Consider the following 23,909-nt stretch of genomic DNA (forward strand, 5'->3'; position numbering starts at 1 on the left):
CCAAATAGTGGTGATGGAGGCTTGGTAGCTAGATAAACATATCAGAAGAATGAATAACCTTCTGAATGGGTTTGAAGATTTTAAGGTATCGCATGTTCTAAGGGAAGCGAATGCTAAGGCGGATAGGCTATTGAACGTAGGTGCAAATTGTTCCTTGGCTGATCACTTTAATTTCTTTGAAGACTTAAGGGATTTGGATCCCTTAGATTTTGGATGAAGGAGCTTTGAGTTTGAAAGGGGAACCCGAGACGTGGTGTTGAGATTTGTGTGATCCTTTTTAGATATGCATGATTGAGGGGTGGGGATGGCTCATGTGGTTTGTGTTCATCGTACTGGCAACAGGTTGCGTATTGGCGGTGCAGGTGCAATAATGGCATCGTATGGAATTTTGGTTGGCTAGTGTTGCATGGTATGAGCTGGTGTGTGCGATGAAATAATTGTTTGGGGTGGCTGCAGATTGTCTATTTAGGCCCTCGTTTTCCTTTTTGGCATTGCGCGGAGGACTGTATTGGCTTTGGCGAGTGTTGTGTGTTGGCTGTGAGTTAGGGGAAGGATGGAAGCAAAATTTTCGCTACTTACAGAGGGTCAAATGCCTGCATTTCGAGGCACAATCTCTAGCAACTGCCTGATGAATGTTTTTAGGGTGGACGAGGTAGATTTCTGGAGGGTTGTTCACCTGATGTTTAGGGAAGAATTCATGGACACTGATTGCCGCCCGCGAACAAATTTGGATGTTTCGTCCTTGTTCGTGGCTCTGGCTCTGATGGTGGGAGGTTCAAAGGAGGAGGTGATGCAGGTGGCATCCCTAGTATTGAGACCAAAATGGTCGGACGGTCTGGCGAAGGTGGTGGCATGCACAAAGATTGGAATGGGTCTGAGAATGGAGCAAGGGTCGTGGAGGCGCTTAGGTGGGGGGAGTGATGCAGTGCAGCCTCTGGTGGTGTGGTCAGCTTCTCGCTCGGTGGATTCCCAATTGGAGGATGCAAGGAATGGGTGGCGAGAAATTGTGGCAGAATTTGGGACCGGTGGAGAGAGCAAAATTGCGCAACAAGCAAACCCCGATGAAGTCGCAGGCTCCGATTGGTGAAGTTGGGTGGTTGTTGGTGTGTCATCAAATCCCACGGAAGAGTGCGAAGGTGGTGGATCGCAGTGAGCTACGAGGCAGACGGTCGGGAACCACGATAGGTATTGAGATGGTGTTGCCCGAGGCAGGACCCAGTCAGGCCATTCCCAACTTCTCCAAGGAGGAAGCCCTTGGCTGGTTCTGGTAGGTTGGTTTCCTATAGGTTGTTGGTTTTTGGGGTAGGGTTTCCTTGTTGTAAGGATTGTATCCTGATTGGTAGGCTTTGGTGGTGTGGTTTTTGTCTTGGATTCTTTTTGTTATTGTAGGGGCGAGACTCCATTTTGTGGAACGTTGCATAGCAGTTGAAGGCATGTATACTTTCCTTTCACGCAATATAAAACTTAAACCTGTTATTGATCCAAAAAAAAGTACATTATATTAGAAAAGCATAAGACTGATATGAATAAAGATATACTTCCAAGCAAAAATAAAATTTTCTTTAAAATATTAAATTATTAATTATCATCCAATGGAAAAGGATATCCTTCCTAATACAATTATTATATTATTATTTTATTATTATTATTAAATTAATAATATAATTATATTGTTATGTAATATTTTATATAATATTATATAAATTTATTCATTATATTATTTTATATTTACTATTAATAAACTAACTCTAATTATAAATTAATTTAACTATAACATATTTTATTATAATAATAATAAATTTATTATTATTATTATTTATTAGTAAAAGATAATTATTTTATTGATATAACAAAATAGATAAACCAGACTATCATGAAACTTCCCTCGAAATCCAACAAGACATCTAATAAGGCCCTACATACACCCAGCATTACATGAACTACACAAAATTTACAGAATCCCAACAACCTAGACCCTTTACACCATTTACAAAATTCGGCAATAGCCATGAAAAACTAAATATAGATACCAAAGACAATTTCTAGCCATTCTTTGAATACTAAAGCAAAATTTAAACAAAATTTAAACCAAAAACTAGTTCACTACTTACTTCCTGGCTTTAGAGGTCCATTCACCAAGTGATCCTCCAAGGGAAATTGCAAATGTTTCTTCCTAGTTCACACCACACCACCTGAGCCCTCATTCATTTCCACCTCTTTTTCCTTTCAAAAATTGAACAACGCATCCCATCCAATTTGAGCCTCAGCTCGCCTCTCGTCCTTGTCAGAGGTGGCACCCCTCCTAATGAACGAGCACATGGGGGTTCCAAGTCCCCAATTTGCACCCTCCCCATCATCCACTGAAAGTCCAACCTCAAGGATCGACATAGCCAGCAACTCGTCCATCCCATATAACCACTCCTCATCAACACACTGCTGCAACACCAGCAAACATTCTCTTTATTACCCAATTCACGTCCCCACGACATTTCCGTTGACACAATGTTTGTGTTGATTCGATAATGGTGTGCAGCGCTCATAAACTCTTCACCCAGGAGGATTCCATAATCCAAAAGAAAATGGCTCCTCATACTTAAATACACTACGCATCTGCTTCTCAGCCACCTGACCCATAAAAGACAACTATTGCTTGGTGGTCACCAGTGGAAACTTCACCACCATTCTACAAACACCACCACCACCAGTCTCCCTCCTCTTACCAAACTCAATCCAAGGTTTTTTGCAGGATGAAAGGAATGCCACCACGGCCATAAATAACGACTTTTGACACCTCGCATTGATTCCAACACTTAGCATAATTGTCATTAGAAATTGACAGCATATGATCTCTTTTGCACATCAACCTTCCCACCTCATCATTTATTACAATTTGTAAGCGTATGCATGATGGTCATAAAATCGTATAAGCAACAAAAGCATTGTCCTCTTCTCCTTGGATGGAGATCAAGCAAAATAGTAAAGGAAGAGAGAATGGAGTTGTTTAAGAAAGTCGAGGCTACCATCATATCGCCTTTAAGTCCTTCTCTGGGGTAACCAGTCCCACATAATTGTACTTTTTTTTTAATACATTTCTTATTTAATTCCTATTCGCATGTGTTTTTTATGGTTTCTGCAAAACAAATTCGATAGAGATGAGCATTGTTCATGAGCTTGCCTCTACTAGCAGCATGATAGAACTTGTGGAGTGAACACACTTGGTAATAAAGAATCTAAGCAATGATCATAGGTGTGATGTACACAACCTTAACAATCCTTGCAAGACTTGTAAGTGTTACAACACCCACTAATTACGACCTTGCAAATCTTAGCTTTACATCTTCAACATGAATGAGATTAAATTTATAATTTGGAATTACAAGTTGATATTGTTTTTGGTGGTTAGTTTGTTGTTTTCGATGAGGGTGATAGTAAGTTGCAATAGATTTTTGTAGCCACAATAGAATCATACATGTGTTGAACAAAGAATAGTAGCATAGAAAATTATTGCATATTTAAATTTATGATGTTAAATTAGTCAAATTTGAATTCTTTACTTTACTTCAAATGGTTTGATGGGAATGATTTAATTAATTTGCTTTTAGAATCGATGATTTAGCATATCAACTTGGGTTTTTAGAATTGTGAAGGGGTGAAAAAGAGTATATCTAAAAGAAAAATAAAAATAAAAAATTATTACTTCATGTAGGAGTTTTTCAAGGGTCATATATTTTGTATCATAAAGTTTTGTATATATTTTTTATTTATTTAGGAGTGTGATCGAGTTGGTTTATTTTTAATTTAAAAGAATGTATGTAAAATTCATATATTAAATAAAAGTTTTAAGAAATTTGTGTAGAGTTGATAAAAGTAAAAAAACAAAATTATTCACAAAATAACAATGCTTCTCTATATTTTTCGTTCAATGCATATTACAAAAGTATAGGATGAATATTATAATAACTTCACTAGCTTCTTATTTTAAATCTAGAAGGGTTGTTCAACCACCTTAATTATAGTCTCACTAACTTCTTATTCTAAATTAGATGGGTTGTTCACCCACCTTGATTCTCCCTCCTATTTTCAATAAAACCTCTACATGAGTTCATTAACAAGACTCACAATATTACCCTCACAATAACATAATATTAGATTGTTTCTCAATAACTTAATATTAACTTACATAACTTTATTTTATAACACAATAAGAAAGACAACTTAAACACTAATGTGAGCACTAATAAATACCAACAATATTTAGATGTCAATCTAAGATATTTTAACGTATTTCACATATATTTCTCTAAAGATAGGTATGGCAATGGTATTTATGCTTAGGGTTTTAATGATCTCATACTCAATCTTTTGAGATGCCATCCTTGAGTGCACGAGGGAGCTTATCTACCCTAATTTATCAATTGTAGTTGATTGAGAATATGACTTATCCAAGGATGGCATATATCTCTTCAATGACTACATAGATAATAATTTAGCTGAATGGTGTTTTGTATGAGGTAGCTTTTGTAAAGTTTTATGTTTTAAGAAAAGCTTGTTATCATCATCCTATTGCTTTGACCTTTTATTAGGCTTGGTGAGTTTATTAGTTTACGAGTGTTGCTAAATAATTTCTAGAATTGACCGTGTGAACTTTTAATATTATCAACGTTTTAGATCAAAGTCCATGATCCATCATCAAGATGATAGCAAGACGAGTTAATAAATTGATGAGATTTTGGTTGCATAGCAATGTTTCAGATAGCAAGGTTAAACCATTTGATATCTAATGTCTATATCCCTAGACAAGTTCCTCTACAAATTTTTCATTTTCTTTTTTTTCTTTTTATTTTTTCCTATTTACATCCTTACATCTTGCGGACCATTGATGCTTGGAAATAATGTCGTTCGTTGGTCATGGACATGTGTTTTACCTGATTTTTTTAATTGAAATTGACTAATTGATTTTTCTTATTTGTCTAGTTTTGTGGCCGATTTTAACAAATCCATCCTCGATATGTCATTCTTGAATGCAAATGAGTGGGCGTATCTACCCCACTATGCTTATTGTTGTTGATTTAAAAAAAACAATGATTTCAACAAACCACTTCTTAGTTCTCTGATGGCAGTCGCTTTGGCGTGTGTCTATAGAATGCCTGCTTGACACATACAAATGGTTCGAGTCCAATGCTTGACACCTATGGGACTCTTTAACGTAGTATGCCTCGCCGAGAGTTCAATAACTCCAAGAAGCACAAGCTTTCAAAATTAGGTATGGCTGCGAAGGTGAGATGTTACTTTTGATTTTCCATTTAATCTTTTATGCTCATTGTCATTGCTCTTTCAAAAACTGCCAGTCCAGTACCCCACTTACATCACATGATGTGGGATTACACCTAATCAGTTTTGTCCTCATCGTAAGCCATGTTTATATTCATGAATCAGTTTGAAACTAAAATCACTCCCTAGGCCAACGTAACTCCTGTACGCCAAATACACATTTGCTTCCATTACTTGATATGAATTTCCATGTATAATGTTATGTCCATAGTGCAATCCAAATTGTTGTTCATGGACATTAGATTTTGCCTCATATTATAATATAGCATACTTCCATTTTGCAATAATTAAACATCCCTTCATAGATATCCATTTTTCAAAATGGGCATCTTTGAGTACCTACATTAGCAGAACAAAAAAGTCCACCAGGTTTTAAACTTGGCTGTTTAACCAATGCCATTTTAGAAGGTTGCGCATTCCACTGCACCACTACACCTAAACCATCCTACGGACTCCTTGGCCAAATTTCACCTTCTAAACACCAAATACACATTTCCTTCCATTTTCCTTTTTAATACATTCACAAGATCATTTTTGCTACTCAATATAGAAGCACAAACCTTAGACTCTTGTATCCGTAAGTAAAAGCCAAATACTATGGGGTATTCCACTCTACCAAAGTCACCCAAGGCATAATCCTGCCCTCAACTCTTATGCTGTTAAGGCTTTACACTCAACAAAATCTTTTGTAGGCTCATTCAAAAACATTCAATGTCGCTGACAGACCAAGGGCCCATTGACTTTGCTTTCAATATTTGATCTTAATTTCCAACGAAATTTATAAGGTTCTGCTTCTTTGCATTTTGTAATAATTAAACATCCTTTTATAGATCTCCATTTTTCAGAATGTACGTTTTTAAAACTCTGCATATTATCAAAACAATCCAGTCTACTAGGTTTTCACCTCGGTCTTTTCACCCATGCCATTTTTTAAGGTTAAGCGTTCCACTGCCCCACTACAGTTAAATCGTAGTACAATATCCTTTCTATTTGCAAAAATCAATAGGAATTAGATTAATTCGTTGGGACCAACAAGTGATTCCACAGGGTTTGCTTAGGAAACCAAATTCATATAGGGCTGATTAGAAACACACGGTGAATTGGACTGTAGTTTTTAATAAACCATGTTATATAAAAATAATAAAATCATCTAATAAAGTTTTCAAACTCGCTTACAGGAGAAGCAACCCACACCAAAAGACCACATAGTACTCCGATCCAGCATAAAAAGAAACAAAACGAATACGCATCTGAAGATTTTGAATATTCAAAAATCAAAGAATCCTACAAATTAATGTGTGGCTTTATTTAAATAATAATTTGAAACTTGTAATTAAACTGCCGATGATGCCCACGATATAATCAGTAGAATCTATTTCAACTTGATGTATAGCGTACTCATTTAAAGACACAAGTTTTCAACTATACAGAATGTCTCAATCCCAGTTATAGCATATATGAAGGCCTGGAAAGTAATCAACTGTAAACATACCAGCAGGGCACTTGAAGGATCAAATCTTCTACTACACAGAATATCTCAAACCCAAATTATACCATATATGAAGAATTGCAAATTAATCAACCATCAACATGCTGGCAGGATATACTCGGTAAGTAGATGATAAGCAGCTTGAACCCAAACACAGGCAACTGCTTTCTACCACCTATGACGAACGTCTGTTTCTCCCAATCTCACTTGGCAAAACACTACCTTGCAAAACAAGAAGCTTCAAAGTGCAGACTGCACTGTGTACCAATTCCTTTATCTGTATCTGCAGAGTACGGTATGAGAATATATGCTAATGGAGTCAATGTTTAAATCAAACCATGATATGATCCTTTGACCTCTTTGAAAATTTGAACAGCTTTAGAATAGTGTCACCCAAATCCAAAACAACTATTGAACGAACCATTGTAACATTCATTATAACTCCAATTTTTATCCATCACTGCAGAAGGTCCATAGCACGAAGAATACAGTGAAATCCTTATAGCTGAAATGAAAAATGCTTCATATCATTAGCTTTAGGAATTATGTGTAACATACAAACAGAAAAATAAACACCCTAAAGCATTCCCAGTTACAATACTAACAGGATACTAGATATTTGCCCAATGTCTTATGCTGACGAATAAAAATGGACACAGAAGCTAGGACTAAAACTAGATTGAAATTTTATTCACATACCACACATGAATGGGCGCAAATACTGCAGCTAAATTTTATTTCAGATAGCTTCAACACCAACAATATGAACAAGGCATGAGTTTAGAATAACTATGTAAAAAATTGCATAAAATTTCACACACTAGACATATCTACCACTAGATGATTTTATGTTTTCATGGGATTTCAAACCATTTATATTTATTATAAATCATCTCTATCCAAAGCATTTGTTAATGGGAGACGGAACAGCAATTATTATATAATCAACCCCTCTAGGTTCTTTACTCTTTAGCCTCTTTCCAAGCCAGCCTACGTACCTAGAATATGTATTCTTAAAAAAGAAAGTTTAGTCAATCAGTGCTACCACACTCAAAAATTGATCAGAAGTCAATTACAAAGAATCCAATTTTGTTATTCTAGTTATTTGGTTGTTTTGGGTTTTTGTATTTGGTTTTAGAAGAGTTGATATCAAGATGATTAACAACAAACCGAATTTCTATAGCTGCACATAAAGAAGGTATCCTGATCTTAATTTCAACTTTTCAAAGATACATAAAAAGTTTAGTCAATCAGTGCCACCACCCTCAACAATTGATCAAAGGTCAATTACAAAGAATCCAATTTTGTTATTCTAATTATTTGATTGTTTTAGGTTTTTGTATTTGATTTTAGAAGACTTGACATCGAGATGATTAATAACAAACTGAATTTCTTTAGCTGCACATAAAGAAGGTATCCTGATCTTAATTTCAACTTTTTGAAGATACATGAAAATAGCTTACAGATCAACCAAGTCACTAACCTCCACAAATTCAGGACCAGCCAGATAAGTTTAGAGAATAGTTACGAAACAAATCCCCCGGCAAATGTAAAGATTGCACATCAAGAGAGCCGCACATCAAGACACAGATTGCAAGGCAGAGCAAAGCAACCACTTATAGGCTCTTAAAAGGAGTTAATGGCATTGATTTCATTTTGGAGTTACGATCATTCTGGTTTAACTGTTGGTAGCTGTATTTTCATAGTTTAAACATTGATTGAACCTGTTGGTATATTATTGATGACTTACCATTAAATGGCAATAATCTGTCAAAAATATTGACTACTCTCTTTTTGAAATGTTTCACCTTTATTTAAAAAACTTGAATAACGTTCTTAATTAGCTAATTAATTGCCTAATTCTTACCAAATTTATCCCATGTTCCCTGATAAAGCATTTGGAAACCTCGTAGAATTGTTTCTATATATCTCATTAAATGTTAAGCACCCTCACTCATTTTTGCTAATTTTAATTTTGGCAACTGAGGTTAAAAAGCATACACAACAAAATTTGTCCACTGGATATCCAAATAATACACAAGATTGAAACATAGGAAATAATTACGGAATAAGTCGTCTCTCTAAAAGATAAATTAAAATGTATCAAAATGATTGCTGCAGCTCTCCTTTGGCCTATGGAACTTATGCATATAAAATAAGGCCACCAAAGGCCAACAGTTTCTTTAAGTCTTTAAAAATAATCAACATTTCAGTATCTTTTTGTTATATCGAATAAGTTTACAAATATGGCTCATGAGAGCAGCTGAGTACAAATGAGACTAATACTTGGCTCCTTATGAACATTTAATGAGAACAATAATTACGGGAATTAATGAGACAAAAACTAAGCTCCTAATGAGCACTAATAAGACCAAAAATTAGCTCTTTTCGAGCAACAGTAGATGACTTAGATATCCATACTAGAAGCCAACAATGAAATACCAACAGTCAACTTTCAAGTCCACAAGAGAATTCCACAATAGATGTCCCTTTGGGGATTTGAATTTGGTTCTCCACAATGAGAACCCAATGTTTTAACCCACTGAACTCAACCCCTTTGACACATTTTTGTATCTTAGAAAAATGCACACCTTTAAACTTTGCTTCAAATGTTAGCTATGCAATCAACATTCAAAAGTTGTATGCATGCAATGCATATAATCGTTAGAGTCTTGAGAGAAAAGAACAGAAATTCAACTTCTCAAGAAAATAAAAAATAATATTGACCATCAATTTTCTCAGTGGTGTTTTCCCTATGAAAGGATGTTTCACTTTAATAATTTACATTTTCCGGTGGTATAAAACTTTAAAAGTTGAAATCATCTGCAACTAATACTTCTTCCATCATGGTCAGCGCAAAAACCATCGTTGCAAAACTTGCACATAGTTGCAAATTGAAACCACTTGCAAGTTACTCACAGAATAAATCGCCACCAAGTTATTCAGAAAATTCTGTTTTTTAAGCTCTGCATTCAGCTAGGATTTTTAGGTGTTAAGGAGCAAAAAATTTCTGTGGTGGTCGCCTACTAAGTGTTTTGTTTACTGTTTTAATTTCAAGGCATTCCAGTATTTTTTGTTTTATTTTTTGTTCACTGTAAGGGTTTTTTTAATACATTAATGTGATCTCAAAGTCCACTCCCTCGTATAAAAAATCAAGAATATTAACAGCAGTCTGAACAGCAAACCTCGAACATAATAAAAAAAGCCTTCACTATTAAAATTCCTAAGAGCTGCTTCCACATACCAAGAACTTCCGTCGTGACTGTAAATGGCTTGTTGCACAGCAACTTAGGACTGTTGAGTAGCGACAGAAATTTGTGATGCAGCAACTAAGAAATGTTTATGTACTTAATTTACTGATTGGCTTTTTTAGCGATTTATTTACTGTTAGGCTTCTAGTTTTTTGTTTGATTTTTTTCCCCCAGTTTGCTAGGGTTCCAGTTGATTACTCCTCAACAAGAAGTTGCAGCAGGACCATCCAAATCACGAAAACCTACACAGCTGCAGCCTTTTTGACATTTAGTCATAGAAGAAATGTAGATTATGAACACTGAAAATATAATTTGTAATTTTTATTTATATTGAAACTCACAGTTGATATGTATTGAACTCTTTCTTCAGTTGAACTCTGATTTTGATCTACATATGAAGGAAATTAATAATGTGTTCACTAAATAGTAAATTCAGTAATATGCATTTTTTGGAAAAAGAAAATGTGAGCTTTTCAAAATTCAGATAACCTACAGAGTGATGAAAATTTTGGGTCAGCTGACTTATTGCCAAGTCCAAGTTTTTCTATTGACTAAAACTATGCCATTCATGTTGTAACCCAATTCAGCATCTCCAAAATCTTTGTTGTCTGATAGCATTATAAATTACTGATGCATTTAATTGGGTTATATATTGTTGGGTAAACTCTTGTGACCTTGTCAAGAGGTCAAACTCAAAGGAATGCCAACACATTAGAGTCCCGCCTTTTAATCAGGTATTACAGATCAGTGTGGCTTCTCCAAGACATTATATGTATCAATTCACTATAGCCAAATCTTATGGTATCAAAGTAGACATTTTGAGAGATTGAGTGTAAACCTTTTGAACGTTGAGTATGCTCTTCACTAGCATTTACATGCAAGCTTGAGAATCAGAAAGGTGTGATACAAATACCAGATTCTAGGGGGGCTTTCTTTTTTGGCTTTATATAGCAAGTGCATTTTGGGAGCTTGTTGCATCAAGTCCGAGCACACCATTGCATTCAGAGTGCCTGAGGAAGTCATATTTGCCTTTTGTTTTATCCCAACTGAACATTGGAGGCCAAATCTACAAGGATTTGAAGTTCGAAGGTGGTTGTCAGATCCAAAAGATAGCTGCCACTTTGAAGCATTTTTGGCTTAAAAGGACCTTGACATCGCACTCAAAAGGCCCAAGCAATGAATTTTGACAATAAATTCACCCATTTTTGACAAAGTTAATTTCATGGCAAAACAATTTTTGCAGGTTGGGCCATACAATTTTTGCAGGTTGAGCTATATGGCCCAACCTGCTTGACGGCAAGTCCTTTCAAAATAAAATTTATTTTTTATTCTGCAAATTTAGCAAAAATTACATTATTCACAGAGCTTTTTTATTCTCGCAGAGCTTTTTTATTCAATGTTAAAGTTTTCTTAAATTAAAAAAAAAAATAAGGGCCTTAAGACCTGCACAGACCATCAGGTACGGAAGTACAAGTGGGTATCCACCAAAACTTATAGTTCCACATGGCGCAAGGTGATTCGACCACACAACCCAGACCATCAGGTACAGAAGTACCCGTGGGTATCCACCAACACTTATAGTGTCACGTGGCGCAAGGTGATTCGACTACACAACCCAGTAGTGTGTAATGTGCAAGCCCCAACATACTGGAAAGAATATCCACTGGAATATTCTAGTTCAATTGCCAACAAAAAATATTCCAACAAAATCTACCAAAGATTCCCCCAATTTAGGCATTAAAATATTGAGAGAATATTCTTTTTGGTGCCAACAAAAGAATATTAATGGCATTCGGTGCTGACATCATCATTGCACCATGCTCACGAACTGCTGTTCCCTGAATTCGATACTCTTATATGCCTTTTATAATTGCTGCTTTTGGGAGAATAATTAATTGACAAACCTTTTAAATTACTGCCCTAAGTTGGCACTTCTATATTCTTCCTTTTTGGTCTTGGTCAGCCCTCCCTTTTGCCCTAGTGGGCCCTTAACATTGCAACTTACTCTTATTAATATTAGTCAGCCTATTATGTCAGCCTCTAACAATATTTACCCTTGTTTGGCTTAATGATCTCAGTTGGCCTTTTCAAATTGCTATTATATATATGATTGTATTTTCAACACTTAGGGCTGTAATCTGTTTTTCTTTCTATTTTTGCAGGGGAATGAAATTGATAATAAGGATGCTTGGGATAAACTTACTCAATTGTATGGCAAAGTTGATGAGATTTGGGGATACAAACTTGATAATGATCTATTTAATCTAGATCCTAAGAATTTTGATACAATCCAAGGCTATGTAACTAAGGCTAATGAACTAAGAGCACAACTCAAAGATTGTGGAATTGATAAGGATGCGCATTTGATCTTCAATTTGTTGGACAAGCTTCCTTCAAAATATGTAGCTTTTGTTTCTAGTTTCCAAACTCATCGATTGACTATGGGGAGTGCCCATACTAAAGCATCATTCGAGTCTTAAACAAACAAAATTGATCACAATGGGTGTTCTCAAGTCATCCAAGGCACAAGCTTTGTAGGCTAGTAATGAGAAAGGATCTAGCAAGAATCATAAGCAATCTAAGCATAAGCCACACAAAGATAGAGCACATTTTCTTCTCCTCAACAAGGAAATTCTTCATCCTCTTTCAAGTAGGGGAATTCACAAAAGGAGAAACCAATTTGTTCATACTGCAAAAAAGTTGGTCATGATGAGCATCATTCCCATACTAAGCAAATTGATAAGCTGACAAATATCATCCAGAAGAATAACATTTGCCATCATCCTACAAAAAGGAAGAATCGCCCTCCACTTCTTCATAGACGAAGAAAGGGAAAGGAGAGGCACTTGTTGTGTCCACAAGATCTTCACAACAATGGATACTTGACCCAGGTAATTCACACCACATGGGTTATAATAGAGAACCGTTTTCTTTGTCAGAGCATGTATGCTCGCATTCTTATGGGTGATGATACAAAAGTGGAGGTTAAAGAATGGTTTGGTTGGTGGATGATGGATCATTTGAGAATGTACCCTATGTTCCTGACATGTGTGCCAACCTTCTTTCAGTCTAACAAATCACTTGTCTTGGAAATAGTAAGAAAGTTCAGTTTTCTCCTAATATAATTGTGATCAAAGAGCTTAAGGATGATGCCTTGACAACTATTACACTGTGCTATATTCATTCTCCCACTTTGTGTCGCGATCACCTTCTACAATCACTTATTCAAAGTCAATGAGTAAGCTATGGCATGAGCAGTTTGGCCATCTTAACTACCGCTATCTTCAATAGCTCAGCTCACAGGATATGGTCAAAAGTCTTGGAGGGCTTTGGAAATTCTTCAATTGGTTCACAATGATCTAGTGGGTCCATTTCCAGATTTGTCTTTCAGTAAGGTTCGCTATGTACTCATCTTCGTTGATGACTACTCCAGATTCACTTGGGCCTACTTTCTTTGACAGAAGAATGAAGTCTTCGACAAGTTTCAGAACTTCAAGGATCATGTTGAGAAACAATCTGGAAAGTATCTCAAGATTCTACACACAAGCAATGGTCAAGAACATGTGCACAATCAACTTGTGCAATTTTGTACTCTTGAAAGGATTGATCTTCACCATTTAGTGGCATACACACCACAACAGAATGGTGTTGCTGAAGGAAAACATTGGACCCTCAAAGAAATGGGCTGCATAATTTACGCTTGTTCTCTTGGTCCAAAATTTTGGTCTGAAGCCATTAATTGTGCTGCACACATCCAAGATCGGGTATCCCAAAAGGCATTGAAAGGCATGACTCCTTTTGAGACTTGTGGTAGGAAACCAATTGTGAGTCATTTTTTGAGTTTTTGACTATCCAACTTGGGCACGTATTCTTCCAACGAAACACGAGGCTTTGGAAACTCAAAGTAGGCCTTGCATCTTTGTTGGATATCCAAATGGTGTCAAGGGCTATCAATTCTTGAATCCAAAGACACATTAGCTATTTGTTGAGAGGAGTTTCCACTTTGAGGAAAGCTCTCCTAGCTTGGCCTCTATTCCACCTCATCCTTCCTCCACAATGTACTTAGATGATAGTGACTCAAATGACTCTACCTCACCTCCAACTCGCAGGTTGACACCTCTGCAAGGTTCACATTCTGAGGTTGAGGATACTCGTCCTTCATTCCCATCTTCGTCACGGCCTTGTTGCGCTTGACAAACTCTAAAGTCAGCAAGCAATCTTGTTGTGGACCTCCAAACACTTGAAGGACTCGGTCACAACATCAGCACCTTCCACATGTCTATAGTCATTCAAGGAAGAATCCAAAATTCCTAAGCGAGTTTCAGCAATAGAGGAAGAGTATAGTTCCTTGATGATGAACCACAAATGAGACTTAGTTCCTCTTCCTATGGGAAGAAAATGGTTTAGTGCAAGTTGATCTATCAAACCAAATATGCAATGGATGGAACTATGAATAAGTTCAAATCACAGCTAGTGGCTAAAGGTTTCTCATGGGTTCCTGGTGTTGATTACATAGAGACCTTTGCCCCCGTTGCTAACATGAACTCCATTTGCTTGACTCTTGGCATTGTTGCAGTTCATGGTTGGATCGTATCAAATGGGTGTAAAGAGCGTATTTCTTCATGGGGATCTTCAGAAGCAGATTTACATTAAGTAATTATTAGAATAGTATTGTTTATTATTGATTAATAGTCAATTATGTAATATGTTGTAAACAATTAGTTAGTTTCCTTTTTCGATTGTTTCTTTTTAGAAATATCGAATTTGTACTTCTTTAAATGATCTCTCAATCATTTCATCTAATTAATTCAAGTTTTTACCAATTACTTGTTCGTAATATGGTATCAGAGCGGGAAAATCTTCTGGGCTAATTTTAAAAAAAAAATTGAAGTTTTCTGGGCAGAATTTTTTGTCCATCTTCTAACCACGACGCGTCACGAACTGGTTTCAAACCCTTCTCTCGACCATCATTTTGTTCATGTCGTGATCTGACCAAGGGTTTTCAGTCGCAATTTCTTTTGTGTTGTTTGCGAAATTTTTCACGACCTCCTGCGACCTTCAGTCTACAATCATTTTCATGATTTGATATCGTGAGGTTCTACACACGACGGTGGAGATATTCCATTGATTTATTTTTGCATGCTCGCGATTTTTCTTTTGGTGCAACGCGATTTCATGTCTTCTCTTCTGCAACCCATGCTATTTCTGTTTTTCGTGTCCTGCATTCTGCAACCCGCGACGATTTTTTTTCACGACTTCGAACCGCAATCTAGGTCGTTTCCCGAGCGACTCTAATTGAATTTTTTCTTATCCTTTGTGAAATTGGTGGCTTCTTTGTTTTACATCTGCAATTTTTTCGACAAGATATCCACGATCTGGGTTTTCTGATTTCAGCAACTAGAGTTTTCTAACTCTTTTGCATCAAACCCACGATTTTCACAATTTCCTGCACTATTTTTTTAACGACCTAGGGTTTTCATTCTGCCGACTAGGGTTTCTTCGAAATCCTTTGATTTTTTGGTCGGATCCAAATTTAACCTACATATTCTTTGTGGGTTATTTGAGAAGTTTTTTGGGGCATAATCAAAATTTTCTAGGTCTATCAAAAATTTTACCTTGAGTTTCGTGTCAGTTGTACTTCATCTTTTTCGAAGTATGTACTTGATTCCACCTTTGTTTCAGTTTCACGCCTTTTCAGATTTCTCATTTTACATGCCTTGGGAAGCGTGCACAATGGCGTCATTAACCAACTTGATGTTGGAAGGTAGTCAGAGATTCAACAGCAAGAATTATAACACCTGGAAGCAACGCATGATGACAATTTTTTAATATTGTCGCCTTGATGATCTTGTTTTGGGAAAAATGTCTCGTCCTACAACAATCGAACAAGACTAGGAGAAGTTTGATGAGCAAAATCGGGTAGTCATCATGCTCCTCAAGCTCTCCATCACAGATGACCAATTGCCTCAGATTCCCTCTGGCAACCCGACATCAGATATCTGAAGCACCTGAAGGAATTGCATGAGACATCCGACAAGGGACGAGCTTTCTTCATGAAGAACCAGTTGTTCTCCATCATGATGGATGAGCCTATGTCCTTACAGGAGCATCTCACGAAGATTAAGGACATTCGAGATCAGCTCGAAGCTATTGGTCGAAAAATGGAGGAAGAGGATATGGCAGTCATCATCTTCAAGAGTCTGCCAAAATCCTATGAGCCCTTCATAGAAACTCTCAACATTACTTCAACAAATGTTGATCTGAAATTTTCAGAGTTGTGCACCAAACTTTTGCAGCAGGATTGTTGGAAATAACAGTTTGGTAGCAGTGCCACTTCGTCCTCCTCAAAGCAAGCCTTTGTAGCCAAATCCTTTCACAACGATTAAGGCAAATCTCAATCATCTAAGTCATCTCAGTAGAAGGGCTCCAGTCAGTATCAAGATGGTTTGAAGTAGAAGAAGGCTCAACGCAACTATTGTCATAAATATGGCCATATGATCAAGGATTGTCACAATCGGATAGCTTCCGAGGGTCTTGGCCTAAAGCCAATGTCGTTAAGCACACAGAGCAGAAAGAATCTGCCTTTTACACATTCAGTCTTGATCATTATGTTCCTAGTATGGAACTGAACCTTCTCTCCGTAAACCAAATTATGCGGCACTCTCCTCAACTTGATGTGATATTCAGTGCACACAAGTGTTCAATTGTTGATCATGCGACACACACTACTGTAGCTTTTGGCATTGAGGATCATGGTCTTTACAAAGTTGTCGATACAAGTGATTCTCTTGAGCATGCCTTCCCAGCTAAATCATCTTCTATCAACAATCTCTGGCATCAGCGATATGGTCACCTGAACATTCACTACCTTGCTCAGCTTGTTCAAGAAGATTTATTACATGGCCTACTTGAAATTCAAACTAAGAATCAGTGAGTTTGTGAAGCTTGTCAAGCTCGGAAGCAACACAAGACACCGTTCAAGGATGGTGACTCATGGCAAGCCTCTAAGGTACTACAGTTGGTCCACGCTCATGTATGTGGTCCAATGAATACACCTTATGTTACTGGGTGCAAGTATTTCTTGCATTTTGTTGATGATTTCAGTCATAAAATGTGGGTGTACTTTCTTAGCAAAAATCAGATGTGTTTCCTATATTTCAAAAATTTAAGGCCTTAGTAGAAAAAAAGTCAGGTTGTACTATGATTACTCTTAGGTTTGATAATTGTGGGGGGGGGGGGGGGGGGGGAAGTTTTGTTCTATTGCTTTCTCCACTTTCAGTGATACACATGGAATAAAACGTCAGTTAACCACACCATACACTCCTCAACAAAACAGCGTTGTTGAACATCGCAACCACACCATTACAGAAATGGCTAGGTCAACGTTGGAACACATAAATGTTCCTAAGAAATATTGGGCAGAAGCAATATACACTGCAGTCTATCTCCTTAATCGGTCTCCCACACATGATGTTAAGGGGAAGACTCATGAGGAAGCCTGGACTGGTCGCAAACCTAGGATAAGTCATTTGAAAGTTTTTGGATTCCAAGAGTCAGAAGCTTATGTTTACAGGGTACAATGACAACCACAAGGCTTACCGACTGATTGATGTAGACACTAATTGTCTCATCTTCAATCGTGATGTTGTCTTTGATAAGAACAAGGACCTTTTCAGCTTTCCCCGTCTAAGAAGCATTCTAAGGATCAGCCTTTTAAGGCTTCTGATTTAGGTGTCCGTCTTCCATTTGGAAGGGATGATGCAGATTCTGAATTTGATGATGCACCACCTGAATTTTCTCTGGATGATACTAATCTTCCACCTATTCCAAACCATGTTCCACCTCCAATTCCAATTATTCCTCATGCATTTGATGTTGGTTCTTCTACTCTCCGGCCTAAACGGTGGGCTATGACCATCGGCGATCTTTGTCCTGATGAGCTCATCAAGGGTAGATCATCCAGAAACAAGAGCAAACAACAGTCTATAGTCAATTTTTCTCTCATGGCCAACATTCATAGTATTTATGAGCCTCAAACATATGCAGAGGCAGAAGGGATTCTAGAGTGGGAATATGCAATGGACGCAGAATACCAGAGCCTTCTTAAAAACAAGACTCGGGTTCTCTCTGATCTTCCTCCAGGGAAGAAGCCCATTAATTGCAAATGGTTGTATAAGGTCAAGTATGAGGAGACTTTTGCTCCTACCAAGATGAGTACAATTCGTTTTCTTCTCGCTATTGCAGCTCCGTTTGGATGGAAAGTCCATCAAATGGATGTTAAGAGTGCCTTCCTCAATGGTGAGTTACAAGAAGTCTACATGACGCAACCTTTTGGTTTCAAGGTTGTCAACAAAAAACATCAAGTATGTAGACTCATGAAAGCACTCTATGGACTCAAACAGGCTCCTCGAGCGTGGTACATCAAGATTGATGAGTACTTGGTTGCTCATGGTTTTCAGTGTAGCCCTTCTGACACTAATCCATATATCAAACACTCTGGTGATGACGTTCTCTTTCTTGTTGTCTATGTTGATGACTTGATCATTATTGGTAGTTCAATACAATTGATTGCAAAAATCAAACAAGACCTATGCAAGGTTTTTGACATGACAGATTTGGGGCTTCTCCATTATTGTTTAGGTGTTGATGTTTGGTACACTGATGGTAGCATTTTTATTTCTCAATCTAAGTATGCCAAGAACTTGCTTGACAATGTTTCGAATGCAGGATTGTAAACCTACTTCCATGCATATGGAGTCAGGACTAAAGTTGTCAAACAAGTCTGAATTTCCTCCTGTAGATGAAACAACATTCAAGCAATTGGTGGGCAGTCTCATCTATCTTACTGCTACTAGGCCTGATCTCAACTTTGCAATGAACTACATTTCACGCTTCATGACAGCCCCCAAGGCTGCTCATTGGGTAGCAGCAAAGCGTGTGCTGCGTTATATGAAGGGCACTTTTGATTATGGACGTCTTTACACTAGGAGTCACAATCCTAGACTCAGTGGTTTCACAGATTCAGATTGGGTAGGTTCGGTTTATGACAGGAAATCAACATTTGGGTATGTGTTCAATTTGGGATCCGGTGCAATCACATGGACTAGCAAGATATAGCAGGCAATGGCTCTTTCCTCAACAAAAGTTGAGCATTGAGGAACAGTTAAGGCAGCTTGTGAGGTAGTTTGGCTTCAACGAATGCTTTAAGACATGCAAATGTCTCAAGCAGGTCCTACTCCCCTTTACTATGATAATCAGGGAGTGCTCAAACTAGCCGAAAATCCGGTATTCCACAAGAGAACCAAGCATATTCAACTTCACTATCATTTCATTCGGAAGTTGGATGAAGACAGATCAACTTAGTTGTTGTATGTTTCGACAACGGATCAGACAACAAATATTCTCATCAAGTCTCTGAGCCCAGACAAGTTTGTAAAATTTAGGGGGCAACTTGGTGTAGTTGATAGATTGATCATTAAGGGAGGGTATTAGAATAATATTGTTTATTATTAATTAATGGTCAATTATGTAATGTGTTGTAAATAATTAGTTCGTTTCCTTTTTCAATGGTTTCTTTTTGGAAACATCGAATTTGTAATTCTTTAAATGATCTCTCGATCATTTCATCTAATTCATTCAAGGTTTTACCAATTACTTGTTCGTAATAGTAATCACAGGGATTTGTTCCAAGTTCTTTGGTTTGCAGGTTGAGGAAGTCTATCTATCGCCTCAAGAAAGCCCCTTGGGGTTGGTATGATGGGTTCCTTCTCCCAACAAGATTCACCGAATGCCACTTAGATCCGAATGTCTACATTTTGTGTTAGGTTGTCTCTCATTTGCTTCTTGCTCTCTATGTTGATGACCAGATCATTACAGGGAGTACATCATCCATCATTGATTGTGTCAAATGTTCTCAAGATTGAGATCACACAACCTTCCAAAATCACTACACGACCTTTCAAAATCACTTTTTCAACCCGTCTGCTCTTGATCTTTCAACTCAATTCCACATGGTTGATTGTAAGTTAGCACCGACTCCCTTTCTTTACAGAGTCAAGCTTGAGACCAAGTAGTCATATACACACATGCCCCTCTCTGGGTGCGCATACCATCATATCTGTATCGGATACGGCTAGGATATGTGTTGGATACCATATCCAAACATGCCCAAAAAAGCACTAATTTTCCAGTCGTGTCAAAAACCTTGTGATTTGATTTGTTTGATATGAACCTTCATAAACTTAATTTAAAAAACTTCAATATTGCAATTTTTTTTTTTCTATTTATGTGATATTTTATTTTTTGTTTAAATTATTCTTTATCTAGTTCTTTATATTATTATTTTTATTTTAATATATTTAATTATAGGTCCTAGTTTGTATATTTTTGTGTATATTGTAAATTGATAAATCAACTTATAATTATTTATGTAACAATTATGAGTCTATGTTGATTTCAAAGTAATGAAAATCTCCTCTAATAACTTAGAAAATTGTGTTAAATATACATGTACATTTTTTTAATGAATGCCGTATCCAACCGTATCCATATTATGTGTCTTCAAAAATCGCTGTATCCATATCCGATACCATATCCATATTCGTATCCGTATCCATATCCATGCAACTTTGATCTTCTCATGTTTTTCTGCTTTCCATTAGGCCTCTAGATCTTGGGTGGCTATCTCCATAACAAAATCTTACACACCTTGTACTTTGTTACTTACAGAACTTAGGGCCTTTCTGCCCTAGTAAGTCTCATTTATAACTGAGTATTTTCTGAGCCTTAATGACCTGGTTTCGTTTATTCTATGTACTTTGTTATTTCTTTCTTTCTAGTCAATTCATTCAAATGAAGCCTGGCATAGGTAAGCTCTGCTAACTCAAAACAAAACCTAACTCTATTCATAATATACTTACAGAGATACTTGGAGAACCCAGCATATAAAATTATGTCTGAATCATATCTAGAGATCATAGAAGTTTCCAAACTTTAGCACGACCTTGCTGATCTGTAATGCTAATATATTATTTACAGCGGATTGTCACCTGTTTTTATCTTATCCTCTCCATTTTGTCTTATGATCTCACTTAAATATTTTATGATGGGGGACCATTCTCGTTTCAACAATCTGATGGGAATATTTTATTTTCAAATAAATTTAGTGGCATGCCCTTCTCAAGTGATGAAGTCATCGAATGATTAACTTTTAGCATTGTAGCAGGCAGCATCTGTAATTTGTTCTACTTCTGCTGGTATAACAGAATAGATTTGACTAAATACTACTATAATTCTTTAAATTAAGCAAGGACTTGAATGTAAAGCAGACACAATAATTTGGTAATCACTGCAGCAAACTATTAGATTACTTACAGAAAATATGCTGAACGACGTTACCACCTCAAATGTATCAGGGCAAACGTGAAAATCACAGAAGGCTGATACAAGTGAACCCTGAAAAATACACATCAAACATTAATTTCGGAAAAAGCTGTTAATATATTGAAAATATGAACATCAAATAGGGGCACATGCTACCTACTTGTAACTGCTATAGCAAATTGCTTGACGGATCACTTATAGTGCTCACTGACCAAAGTTCATCTCAGAATATCTGCATAAACAAGGAAAACCAGAACAAACATCAAACTAAACCAATAATTCAGAAACATGCTTTTTTAAGCATAGGAATTGCAAATCAGTACTATTCCTTCTAGTAAAAAATTAAAAATCAAATTAGAACAGTAAGATAAGGTTTCATGCCTGCGTGGCTTATTCTGGCGCTGGCCAAATTCATCATTTACAAGTTCTGCATAACACCATATATTATTTAATTAGTTCCCAACTACTTTTAAAAGAAAGACATGAAATAAATATAACGGCACAAGAACACTTTCTTGAAACATTTCAAGCATACCTGATCTTGGAGTTGGCTTCCATGTGCTCTGGTGCTTGTTGCTGTCAGAATCCCTTCTGCAGTAGGTAGTCACAGAGTCAAATAATTCTTTATACATAGGTAGTGAATACACTAAATGAGATTTATATATAAAAGATTATGTAACAGTACACACATACCCGGCAGCCCCAAATGAAGCGGGTTGAGCAGTGTGCTGAGGATAATAACTACCATCAAGTGCTATATATGGAGAACAGTATGTGGCTCCAAGGGCACCAGCAGCTCCTAGAAGAGGCACCCTAAACCGAAAAAATGAAACCCTCATGTGCAGTCAATATCATGTTCAAAGAGCAAAACATCCTCCCACAAACTTAGATACACTGATGTAGAATTTGAAACAAATGGTTGAATTCCAAACCAAGTGCCCAACTAGATTAAAGATCATTCCCTTTTATTTTTCATGTTTCAGACTCAACATCGAGTTATTCAACAACTACTGATGATAACCAGATACAAGTCATGTTTCTAATTAAAAACCAAGTTCCTGTTTGGTATACTGGATTTTACTGCAAAACTTTATAACTTTGTCCTTCTCGCAATACTTTATAACTTATGTCCTGTTTGGTATACTAGATTTTACTGCAAAACACTTATGTCCATCTCGCAATACTAAATCTATTTAATATTCAAAACAAAACACCATATTACTCAACTCTTTGCATAATAGTTAATACGTATCAAATTATTGTTGGCACTCCTTTCTTCTATGATGTAATAAGAATTCAGTATTATAGTGCAAGGAAGTTTTTACAGACCATGTCATTTCAGTAGCTCCAAAACCAAGTTGAGGTTGAGCCACATATCCAGGTAGTGCCATACCAACAGCAGGAACCCCAAGCCCGGCATGATGCTGTCCTCCAAACTGCATAACTGATAATATCCATACCAAAATTGAATGTGATAATCTCTATGCATTATGAAAAGAAACAAAAGATCCTCACATTATACAAATTGCAATGCAATGAATTCCAAGTATACTGACCTGGTAATAATGCCGGTGCACGTGGAAAGCTTTGCTCAGAGTGTGCCACAGGCATGCCACTTGTTCCTGTGATAGCCTGAGTGCTATTATACACATAAGAACTTCTTCCTACTCCTTGAGGATTGGGCCCACCCCTTGCCAATGCCACATTTTTTCCCTTATTTGAACTAGGTGGAGATGAAGCATTTCCAACTTCAGAGGTGCTAGGTCCCGAGGAAGATTGACTATTACCAGCTCTTTGTTGAGTTGGTTGCTGGGAATGAGCTCGTGACCCTGATTGCCCCTGGCTTTGGACTGATCTTGGATGAGCTGTAGGCTCCATTTTTGTGAAAGTGGGAACTTTATTAATTTGATGACCTGAATTGGTAGGATGATTAGTTGGCTGTCCCCCATTCATTGGACTCCTTCCTTGAATTTTGGACTGCTGATATTGAGGCAAATTAGTTGAAGAAGATTTTGAAGCTTGCTGGATATTGGTTGTCTGTTTCCCAGCACTTGAACGCAAGTTGGGATCAACTTGAGCCTGTGACTGTCCACGAACAGAAACAGAATTCTTGCCATTCCTTGAGGTAGTAGCAGTGTTTGAAATCCTCATTTCATCATCTCCAGTCACTGCTGAACTAGAAGTACTTCTAGTGGCACCTCCATATTGTGATTCCTTTTTCAAAGGTAATAGCACATTTTGATGTTGTGCACCAGATGGATAGAAAGGAGGTGATGCGGAACTCAAGCTCGAACCAACATGCTTCTTTGGATTCGTACCATCAATGTGTCCACTACTGGGCTGGGAAATAGTTTTACTTGATGTGCTATTTGGTAGAGTATCTGAAGCCTTCAATGCCCTATAAGAGGAAGGAGAAACATTACTACAGTGATACATATTCATTGTAAGTGTTAGAG

At 37.0% G+C, this 23,909-nt stretch overlaps 1 protein-coding gene across 3 annotated transcripts in view; it reads right to left on the bottom strand.

Annotated features, from left to right (window-relative positions):
- Positions 1-6,613: 6,613 nt before the first annotated feature.
- Positions 6,614-23,909, bottom strand: part of LOC131072357 (protein MLN51 homolog) — a 36,754-nt gene continuing 19,458 nt past the window's right edge. Inside the window, exons 4-12 of one of the 3 annotated variants that reach the window (XM_058008495.2) lie at positions 23,010-23,851; positions 22,783-22,897; positions 22,147-22,266; positions 21,989-22,044; positions 21,835-21,880; positions 21,614-21,685; positions 21,445-21,525; positions 7,520-7,567; positions 6,614-7,325 (exon numbers count right to left, since the gene is read on the bottom strand). In XM_058008495.2, coding sequence (XP_057864478.2) covers positions 21,658-21,685; positions 21,835-21,880; positions 21,989-22,044; positions 22,147-22,266; positions 22,783-22,897; positions 23,010-23,851 — 1,207 coding nt within the window. In that variant the 3' untranslated portion in view covers positions 6,614-7,325; positions 7,520-7,567; positions 21,445-21,525; positions 21,614-21,657. The remainder of the gene's footprint in view (positions 7,326-7,519; positions 7,568-21,444; positions 21,526-21,613; positions 21,686-21,834; positions 21,881-21,988; positions 22,045-22,146; positions 22,267-22,782; positions 22,898-23,009; positions 23,852-23,909) is intronic. The other 2 variants (XM_058008494.2, XM_058008493.2) reach the window with 2 other exon arrangements.

The sequence above is a fragment of the Cryptomeria japonica genome, chromosome 7 (assembly GCF_030272615.1).
Source record: "Cryptomeria japonica chromosome 7, Sugi_1.0, whole genome shotgun sequence".
Taxonomy (NCBI): Eukaryota; Viridiplantae; Streptophyta; class Pinopsida; order Cupressales; family Cupressaceae; genus Cryptomeria; species Cryptomeria japonica.